The following is an 11,158-nucleotide window of genomic DNA, read 5'->3' as shown; positions in this document are numbered from 1 at the left end:
TGAACCCATCTCCTCTTCCTGACTGTGTTACACCCGTTCCCTCTGTCAGGCCCCACTCAGTGCAATAGACCCTCTTCACCCTGACTGAGACCCACTGCAGAGGCACAGGCTTAAAATCCAGACCAGCATGGTGGCTCAGTTGTTAGCTCTGCTGCCTCCCAGGGACCCAGGTTCGATTCCACCCTTGCGTGTCAGGCTGTGTGGAGTTTGCACATTCTCCCCGTGTCTGCGTGGGATTTCTCCGGGTGCTCTGGTTTCCTCCTACAGTCCAACGTGGCGGGCTGGCATTGGACTGGAGTGGACAAGGTCAGAGGTCACACATCACCAGGTTATAGTTCAACAGCTTCATTTAGAATCACAAGCTTTCAGAGCACTGCTCCTTCATCGGGTGAAGTCACTAGAACCAATCCAAAGCTTAGGGTGGATTAGCCATGCTAAATTGCCCAAAGAGTCCAGGGAAGGGTAGGCTAGGTGGGTTAGCCATGGGAAATGAAGGGTTACAGGGGTAGGGTGGGATGCTCTTCGGAGGGAAAGTGTGGACTCAATGGGCCAAATGGCCTGCTTCCACAGTGTAGGGATTCTGTGACCCTCCCAGTGCCCACACTGAGAGGGGAGTGCAGCTGTTGCAGAAATGCCATCTTCCAGATGTTGACGCTCCCACATAAATGGATAAAGCTCTCGCCTTAACTCAGAAGACTAGGCAATTTGCCCCCAGTCAGGTGGCGATAGTTATTCTTCAGTGTGATTTTTCAGGACCTCTGAGCTAGGGTGCCTCCCTGCTTTAAGAGTGTGATTGTGAGAACAGTGGGTGAGGCCTAACTGGGGTGTGACTTGTTAAAATGCCAAATAAAAGATTTGCCTAGGAGACATAAGCCCCACCTTGGCTGATAACACATGTAGAGGCAGCAGGGAGTAGGCAGCTGCCTGTGGAACTGTGCCTGACCTGGAGACAGGGAAGAGAGAAAGAGCAAAAACAGACTGAATGTATGTGACAGGAGGAGGTCAATCAGCCCCTCAAAACTGTTCAACCATTCACTTGGGTTGGAGGCCAATTGTATCTTGACCTCCAACTAGATACCGTCACTCAAACAAAAGCAAAGTGCTGCAGATGCTGGAAATCTGAAACAGACACAGAGATTACTGGAAAAACTCTATAGGGCTGTTAGTGTCTGTGAGGAGAGAAACAGTTCTGAAGAAGGGTCACTGAATCTGAAAAGTTAACTCTGTTTTTCTCTCTCTCTCTTTCTCCACAGATGCTGTTGCTAGACCTGCTGAGTTTCTCGGTGTTTGTTACACATTATCCCCCTCATTCTATAACCTTTAACACTCTGACAGTTAACATCACCAATTTACTCCTAACCTCAATACTATGTTTCTGGAGATTTGGGTGGAGGGGTGTGTGGGAGGTTCCCACAACCTTTGGAGTCAAGAAATGTTTTTCCTTAAAAGAAAATCTTTCCTGGATGTGGGAATCACTGGCAACGTCCGCATTTCTTGCTCATCCCTTGAACTGAGTGATTTGCTTTTGAGAGACAACCACATTGCTGTGGGCCTGGAGTCACATGTAAGCCAGACCAGGTAAGGACAGCAGTTTCCTTCCCGAAAGGACATTAGTGAACCAGATCGGATTTATCAAAAGTCAACAATAGTTACGTGTGATTGTGAGAACAGTGGGTAAGGTCTAACTGGGGTGTATGATCAGATCAGCCATGAGGACATTGGTTAGGCCACTAGTGGAATATTGTGTGCACTTCTGGTCTCCTTCCTATCAGAAAGGTGTTGCGAAATTTGAAAGGGTTCAGAAACTATTTACAAGTATGTTGCCAGGGTTGGAGGATCTGAGTTATAGGGAGAGGCTGACTAGGCTGGGGCTGTTTTCCCTGGAGCATCGGAGGCTGAGGGGTGACCTTATAGAGGTTTATAAAATCATGAGGGGCATGAATAGGGTAAATAGGCAAAGTCTTTTCCTTGGGGTGGGGGAGTCCAGAACTAGAGGGCATAGGTTTAGGGTGAGAGGGGAAAGATATAAAAGAGACCTAAAGGGCAACCTTTTCACAGAGGGTGGTACGTGTATGGAATGAGCTATCAGAGGATGTGGTGGAGGCTGGTACAATTGCAACATTTAAAAGGCATTTGGATGGGTATATGAATAGGAAGGGTTTGGGGGGGCTATGGGCCGGGTACTGGCAAGTGGGACTATAGTGGGTTGGGATATCTGGTTGGCATGGACGGGTAGCACTGAAGGGTTTGTTTCCGCGCTGTACATCTCTATCACTATCTCATTGAATGATGGAGAAGATTGGATGGGCTGAATGGCCTACTCTTGTTCCTACAGAGTTAAACCCTAACTATACGTCAGGTAGTAGAAAGTGAGGACTGCAGATGCTGGAGATCAGAATCGAGAGTGTGGTGCTGGAAAAGCACAGCAGGTCAGGCAGCATCCGAGGAGCAGGAAAATCGACGTTTCGGGCCAGAGCCCTTTGCCAGGAATTCCTGAAAGGCTTTTCCCTGAATCGTCGACTCTCCTGCTCCTCAGATGCTGCCTGAGCTGCTGTGCTTTTCCAGCACCACTCTCTCGACTCTAACTGTACGTCAATGGAATCAGTGCAGAGTCACTTTCATCCTCATATTTCATCTGGCGAATGAGTCAAAACAGATAACCATGGTGATAACCCAGCCTGTTAATAAAAACACCACGTTACCACAGAATATATATTTAATACACCAAGTGAAACCAACCGAGTTCTGAACATTTACTGGCTACGTCGGAGAACTTTACATTCAGTGATTTGCCATTGGGCTTGAGAAAATAAAACTCAGACAAAAATTGCCCTTCAGAAAATTTGTGCAATTGGAGCTCAGATCCCTGCTCACATCCAGAACAGAAACAGATATCTTATCCACGCTGACAATGAGCTGATCCTTGATCTTCTGTTAACCGTGCATCTCCTGATTTTATTCCCTGCACCACTGCTGGCCTGATTGTAAAATCTGGCATTTTCTCCCTGACCCTCTCAGACTCTGTTGGCCCCTTCAAGACACTTTTTCATTCCATCCTCTGTCTGAGCCACGAGTCACATGGCCTCACCACTGCCTTCTGTGGCTTACTGCCTGAAGAGCGCTACCTAAACGCAAGTTGTTGTTGCATGGGCGAACAGAACAGGTTCTCCCAGGTGTCTTCATTCAGCCTGGAGGGGAAAGTTTGAGATTGCCGTCTCTGAGGGTTCACGGGGCTGGGGGTGGGGTTGGGAGGTGGGGGGATGGCAGGGATAGGGAAGGGCAAAGCCACAGGGACCTTTGAAAACAAAAATGGGAACCTTTGAAGTTGATCGCAAGAGCAGAGGAAATAAAAGCAGACGTAGGCCATTTGGCTCTGTGAAAACGCTCTGCTATCCCAGAATCCAGTGCTGAGCTGTTCTTGGTCACAAATACATTTTGGTGTCTGCTCTCCCTTGAACATCTGACACTCTGTGATCCAAGAAGGGGCAGCACAGTGGCTCAGTGGTTAGCACTGCTGCCTCACAGCACCATGAACCTGGGTTCAATTCCCGTCTCAGGTGACTGTCTGTGTGGAGTTTGCACGTTCTCCCCGTGTCTGTGTGGGTTTCCTCCGGGTGCTCCAGTTTCCTCCCACAGTCCGAAGATGTGCAGGTCAGGTGAATTGGCCATGCTAAATTGCCCGTAGTGTTAGGTGCATTAATCAGAGGGGAATGGGTCTGGGTGGGTTACTCTTCGGAGGGTCGGTGTGGACTGGTTGAGCCGCAGGGCCTGTTTCCACACTGTAGGGAATCTAATCAGGATTGATTGATCTCAGCCGTGAATATATTTGGGCAAAGAATTCCAAAGATGAATTAATCTCTGTCAAAGAAGTCATTCATCCTCACTGCTGTCTTAAATGGGTTACCCCCTTGTACTGAAACCCGGATTCTGAATTCCTCTACCTTCCCTCTGCATCTACCCTATCAAGCTTCATTAGAATCGAAAAACTACGGAGAGAGAAAGCAAAGCTCACGTTTCAGGTCCAATGCTTTCTCTCCACAGATGTTGTCAGATCTGCTGAGTTTTTCCAGCAATTTCTGTTTTGGCTTTTGCCCCTCAGAATCATATTTATTTCACTTAGATCCCTCATTAACCTTCTAAGTTCCAAAGTGGGTAAAATATGGTCAACTTTTCCTCAAAACAGATCTTCTTCCCAGGAATCAACTGAGTGAACACGCTCTCTGAATGTCTTCTTTTGTCAAGAGAGCCCTCTTTAATGAGATAATCAAAACTGTGCACAGTTCCCAAGATGTGGTCTCACCAACACCCTGTACAGTTGCAACAAAACATCTACACTATTGTATTTCATTTCACTTGATAAAGGCTTGAATTCCGTTTGTCTTGTTAATGACTTGCTGTACCCATGAACAACTTCAATCTTTCATTAATGAGGCACCAGATCCTTTGGTTTTGCCTCATTCTCATGGGTGGCTCAGTAGCTGGCATTGCTGCCTCACAGGGACCCCGGTTCAATTCCAGCTTCAGGCGACTGTTTGTGTGGATTTTGCATATTCACCCCGTTTCTGCGTAATTTTCCTCCAGGTGCTCTGGTTTCCTCCCATAGTCAAAATGAAGTGCAGTTTGGGTGGATTGGCCATGGGAAATTACCCATAGTGTTCAGGGATATGTAGGCTTGGTGGATTTGCCATGGTAGGTGTGGGGTTACAGCGATTGGGTGTGGGATGCTCTTCAGAAGGTCAGTGTGGACTCGATGGGATGAACGGCCTGCTTCCACACTGTAGGGGGTCTATTCTCTTCTCCAATCCCTCTCCATGTAGACAATCTCTGTGTTTCCATTCTTCCTGCTAAAGGGGGCAACCTCTCATTTTCTCAATGTTACCCCATGTCTGCCTACTGCTTTATGCTAATTATCACTTTTTACAGAATGTCTGTGATCTCCTCACAACTTACTTTCCTTGTATTCTTGCACTGTCAGCACCTCCCGCTACCTGACATCCGAGTCATTAATTCCGATTGTAAACACTTGTGGCCCTTGCTCCGATTCCTGTGGGACTTCAGAGGTTATCGTTTGGCAACTTGAAAATGATCTGTTGATCTGGATGTTATATTTGCAGTTATTTAGCCAATCCTCTATCTGTGCTCAATTAGGATTCCCAGCACTATGAGCTCTAATCTTGTCTATGGTCTGCTTTCCTGAAATCCAGGAAATCCGATGTTCTTGTTACACACTCGAAGAACTTTAATAAATTCACAAAACACAAACAAACAAGGAAGAAGAGGAGGCCACTCTGCCTGTCAAGGGTCTACTATTCAATCAGATCGTGGTTGATCAGATTTTAAGCTCAACTCTACGTCCAAATGTACAGCATGGAAACAGTCCCTTCAGTCCAACTTGTCCATGCCGACCAGATATCCTAAATTAGTCAAGTCCCATTTGCCAGCACTTAGCCCATATCCCTCCAAACCCTTCCTATTCACAGACCCATCCTGATGCCTTTTAAATGTTGTAATTGTACCAGCTTCCACCACTTCCTCTAGCAGCTCATTCCATACACGCACCACTCTCTGCATGAAAAAGTCACCACAGGTCTGTTTTAAATCTTTCACCCTCACCTTAAATCTATGCCCCTCTAGTTTTGGACTCCCTACCCCAGGGGATAAATAGACTTTGTCTGTTTATCCTATCCACACCCCTCGTGATTTTATAACCCTCTATAAACCTCAGCCTCAGACATTGCAGGGAAGACAGCCCCAGCCTATTCAACCTCTCCCTATAGCTCCTGCATATCCCTCAACAATCTCTCTCCCCCTTGGTCATCAAGAAGCAATCTCCCGCTGCCTTAAAAATATTTAAAGATTTTGCGTGCACTGCCTTTGAGGAAGGGAATTCCAAAGTCTCACAACCGTCTGAGAGAAAAAGATGGCGCCCTCTCCCTTAAGTGGGCGCTCCCTTATTTTTAAACTCTGACCCCTAGTTCCAGATCCTCTCACAACAGAAAACATCCTTTCCATGTTTACCCGGTCAAACCTCCTCTGGACTTTAGATGGTTCATTTAAGTCACCTCTGATCCTTCTAAACTCCAGAGGATACAGGCCCAGCCTGTCTAGCCTTTTCCTCATAAGGCAAAATAATTTCTCAACATAATTTCTCCTTCGCAAAAGAGAATGTTGACTCTGCCTGACTATATGACTTTCTAAACTTCAAAGTATTTCCTCCTTAACAAAAGGATTCTAGAATCTTCCCTATACTAACTGTTAGACTCTTCCTTTCTTCTGGGTTAGAAACTCACCATGACAGACGGTGGAATTTCAATTCAATAATAATCTGGAATTAAGAATCTACTGATGACCATGAAACTATTGCCAATTGTCAGAAAGCCCCCACCTGGTTCATGACTATTCTCTATGAAAGGAACTCTGTCATCCTTACCTGGTCTGGCCTACATGTGACTCCAGACCCACAGCGATGTAGGCGACTCTTAACTGACCTCTGAAATAACCCAACAAGCTGCCCCTTTCAGAGGCAACTCGAGGTGGGCAATAAATGCTGCCAAACAGCAATGCCTGCGTTTTACGAGAGAACTAAAAAACAGTCACGTTTCATTTGCTGTCAGAATCTAAAGTTTTGGCAAGTTACAAACATTGCACCTGCTATTTCTGCACAGCCTTTTCTATAATGACCAGAGGACTGGTCAGTTGTTCGAACTTTCTCTCTGACATTGATGAGTGTTTGAAGTTTTCTCCTACTCTTGTCTCCTGATTTTCCACTATTCGGATGCTTTAAATGACTTCTATTGTGATGACAGGCATAAAACATTTATTCTAAGTTTCTGCTATCTCCCATCTTCCCATTCTAAATTCCCCAGCCCATCTCTCTCTCTCTCTCTCTGTCGAAGAAAACTGAGTCCAGGATGTAACAGAAAGGAGAGTGGTGCACTTTGCTTGCCTGTCTGTACCTTTAAAATGAACAACTGAGGAAAGCTTAAATCTGAGATAGATAACCTTTCATTAAGCAAAGGATTGGGCCAAAGGCAGGTTACAGAGATAAGCCACAGATCTGCCAAGATCTTATTGAATGACGGAACAGGCTTGAGGGGCTGAGTGGTCTAATCCTGCTCCTATGTTCCTAAATTTTAGCTCTGGCCAATTCCCCGCAAAATGATTGGAGATGCTGGACTTACTCTGCCTGGAGAAGGGGAGGTTCCGAGAAGATTTGGTGGAAGTGTTTGAAATGTAAGAAGGGCTCTGAGGGAGTAATTATGGAGGTCAGTTGCCTATGTGTTTTGGATTACCAGCTGTGTATTTGGGGATAGGGAGGGCGAAAGGCATTGAAGTGTTTGATCAGTCATGATCATATTGGATGGATGGGCAGGCTGGATGGCCTGAATGGCTTCCTCCCGCTCCCTTAGCGGAACGGTCGGAAGAGATTGAAGGTCACTGGGGTAAGAGCCACGAGGAAAAGCATTTTTCTGTAGCGAATCGCTGTTGTCTGAAAGGGCAGTGGAAGCATGTTCAACAGGAACTTTCAGTGAAAGCAATGGATAAATACCTGGCATGGAGAAAGCAAAAGAGGAAGCGATTGGATGGACCTTTCAGAGGGCTGGCACAGAGACGATGGGCTGAATGGCCTCCATTACTGATTCCAACATCTCTGGTCAGCAGGTGATACAGCCCTCCAGGGTAAGAGCCCTCAGTCTCAGGGCCTCCAGACGTGCCCATGCTGACAACAAAGTGCTTGACTTACAAGAAAGTTTCAAGGTGCAGTCGCTGTTCTAAAATCAGAAAACACAGCAACATCATGTTCACTGCAAGGTCCCACACCCAGCAACGACTGGGGCTGCAGTGAGGTGCTAATGTAATCCGGACCCTCGGCTAATACCCTGGAGACACAACTCTGAGTCCTTACTGAAATTTGAAATCAAAAAGGCAACAACAAAAAAAAAGAAATAAAAGTTGATCTGAGAGAGAACTTATTAAATGTTTAAAAATAAAACCCAGTCTGGTTAATAACAGGAAATCAGCCCATCCTTACCCGGTCTGGTCTACATGTGACTCCAGACCCACAGCAATGTGGTCAACTCTTAACTACCCTCTGGGTAATAAATGCTGGCCTCGCCAGTCACACCCCACATCCCGTGAATGAATAGAAAACAGGTCCGTGGGCAATGCTGGTTGAAGGATAAGGATTACCCAACACAATCAGAATAAAGTGTTCTGCCTGTCATTGAATCATACTCAAGAATCTTTAACAGCAACTAGAGGGAGGAGAGTGGGGCCTGGTTCAGATGTTGAAATTTCCAGCAGTGTAGCACTCCCCCTGTATTGCAGTGGCCGAGCTCAGCTCACGTATTTGCAAGGGGAACTCGGCATGTTTTGATACAGCTGACGGCAGTTCTCTCCCTGTAAACCAACTGAGAACCAGGAGGGGCATAGACTACAAGGGTTTTGCAAAAGAGGCAAATGTGAGGTGTGAGAGAGAGAGAGAGAGAGAGAGAGAGAAAGCCTTTATCAGTCAGGGAGCAGCCTGGGATTGGGATTCACTGCTTGGAAATGGGGCAGAGGCTGGTTCAATTGGAGACCGAGGGAACTGCAAATCACAAATAAAGACAGAAATTGCTGGAAAAGCTCAACAGGTCTGGCAGCATCTGTGGAGAGAAATCAGAGTTAACATTTCAGGTCAAGTGACCCTCAGAACCTGGTTCTTGGTTTAATTGAGACATTTGAGTGGGAATTAGATAATTATTTCGACTGAAAGCAGGAGTAGGGATAAGAGGGCAAAGGCACAGCGAGCCAATGCGGGAAAGATGGGCTGAATGGCCTGCTGGAACAATTCTGCAATTTCTCCTCCAGAACCCTTCAGGTGCCTCCTGGTTTGAAGTTACCCAAATTCCTGCTAGTTCATAACCCAGCTGTAAAATCAATACAGTAAATAAAGTTGCAGGGGAAAAGCAAATCTGTTTTAACAGTCAGCAGGAACCTACTGCTCTCTTGGGTCCACCTTACACAGAATGGGACAGAGAGAGACTTCCTAATGTAGCCAATACAGAGAGATTGTCTGGTTAAAACGTACCTGGTAGTTGACAATCAGCGCAGATCCCATTTCCAGGTTTCTGCACCAAATCTTTAAGTGCTCTGAAAATCCGTTCTTTCTCAGTTGACATAGTAAACGCCCTGGAAACAATGCTCAAATCCAACGAGAGAAAGTCCTTTCTCAAGCGAGAACTTGCTTTCCCAGCAGTGCTCTTTAAACCCAGTTGTGTCTGTCAGACCCCTTGCTCCAGTTACTTCTGTCATAAATATATTTATGCAGCCGCCTACTTTTCTCTCTCTCTCTCTCTCTCTCTTCTGGAAAAGGCTGGCGTGCAGTCAGAGAGCCTGGAATTGTCGGAACTGGCAGGCGAAAGGAGCGAGACACACGCTGCAAAGTCTCCTCTTTCCGCATTCCTCAGTTACAAACACACAGCCGTCAGCTCGTCCCCTTCAATCGACACACAGTGGCCCGGCACCGCCTCCCCGCGGCCGCTTCGTGTACAGCAGCTCCTCAAACCCAGACAGAAAACGTTTTAGCAACTTCAGTTGTGAAAGAAACGGACTGCTTTTTCTTTTAAAGGAACAAACGTAGACACTTGTTTCCATGACACATTTAGACTCAACCGAAAAATCCTAGAAATGACATAAATTAACCCCCGTTTCTATATTTGGATGGGGGAGGAGCTGGGCATTGAGCATTTGCAGTTAGTGGGAGCTTGCTGTGCATGAATTGGTTACCCCTATATCATACATTACAGCAAAAGGTCGAAGTGATCAGGCATGTTTAACTGAGACCAGCTTTATAACTTTCATTTTAAGGGATTTAACTCAAACTGACCCTGGATTCTTAGAGTCATAGAGTCATATACAGCATGGAACAGACCCTTCGGTCCAGCCTGTCCGTGCTGTCCATGCTGGCCAGATATCCCAACCCAATCTAGTCCCACCTGCCAGCACCCAGCCCATATCCCTCCAAACCCTTCCTATTCATAGTGGGATGACGGTGACAACCGTGCCTTACAAAAGGAAGAGCTTGTACTTATGTCGTACCTTTCACATCCTCAGGAGCTCTGTGTGTGGAAACATAAAAACTAAGAGCAGGAATAGGCCATTCAGCCCATTGAGCCTGCTCCGCCCCTCAATACTCATTATGTGGAGGAGCCGGTGTTGGACTGGGGTGGACAAGGTCAGAAATCTCAGGACACCAGGTTATAGTCCAACTGGTTTATTTGAAATCGCAAGCTTTCGGAGCTTTGTTCCTTCCTCAGGTGAAGTACTGCAGTGACCTTTGGTGTCACGTGACATCTTAATATGATCATGGCTGATCATCCAACTCAGTCATCGGGAACATCCTTCCTGTATTTACCTTGTCTAGTCCTGTCAGAATTTTATAGGTTTCTTCTGAACTCTGCTGAACATAGACCTAATCAATCTGGTATTGATCAGTTACAGCCAATGAAGTGCTTTCTGTTTGTAAAGTCAGAGTTCACACAACACCAGGTTATAATCAGAGAGCCATAGAGATGCACAGCATGGAAAGAGACCCTTCGGTTCAACTCATCCATGCCAACCAGATATCCTAAATTAATATCCCTCTAAACCCTTCCTATTCATATACCCATCCAAATGCCTCTTAAATGTTGCAATTGTACCAGCCTCCACCACATCCTCTGGCAGCTCATTCCATACACGTACCACCCTCTGTGTGAAGAAGTTGCCCCTTAGATCCCTTTTATATCTTTCCCCTCTCACCCTAGTTCTGGTCTCCCCCACCCCAGGGAAAACACTTTGTCTATTTACCCTATCCATGCCCCTCATGTTTTTATAAACCCCTATAAGGTCACCCCTCAGCTTCTGACACTCCAGGGAAAACAGCCCCAGCCTATTCAGCCTCTCCCTATAGCTCAAACCCTCCAACCCTGACAACTCAGTACTTCACCTGACGAAGGAGCAGTGCTCCGAAAGCTTGTGATTTCAAATGAACCTGTTGGACTATAACCTGGTGATGTGTGACTTCTGATTTTGTCCAACCCAGCCCAACACCAATACCTCTGTATTCTGAATTGTAATCATTGCTGTGACATCGGAAACTGGGCTGCTGATTCTAGCACAGAAAGGTTCTGCTAAC

General features: G+C 46.3%; 1 protein-coding gene across 1 annotated transcript in view; it reads right to left on the bottom strand.

Annotated features, from left to right (window-relative positions):
• Positions 1 to 10,256, bottom strand: part of LOC122542114 (arf-GAP with dual PH domain-containing protein 1-like) — a gene marked incomplete at its 5' end in the record, with an annotated part of 45,076 nt that extends 34,820 nt beyond the window's left edge. The window contains one exon of the mRNA XM_043679500.1: positions 10,242 to 10,256. Coding sequence (XP_043535435.1) covers positions 10,242 to 10,256 — 15 coding nt within the window. The remainder of the gene's footprint in view (positions 1 to 10,241) is intronic.
• Between the last annotated feature and the right edge of the window lie 902 nt (positions 10,257 to 11,158).

Source organism: Chiloscyllium plagiosum, chromosome 39 (genome assembly GCF_004010195.1).
Source record: "Chiloscyllium plagiosum isolate BGI_BamShark_2017 chromosome 39, ASM401019v2, whole genome shotgun sequence".
Taxonomy (NCBI): domain Eukaryota; kingdom Metazoa; phylum Chordata; class Chondrichthyes; order Orectolobiformes; family Hemiscylliidae; genus Chiloscyllium; species Chiloscyllium plagiosum.
This window is presented reverse-complemented; position numbering and strand designations above follow the sequence as displayed.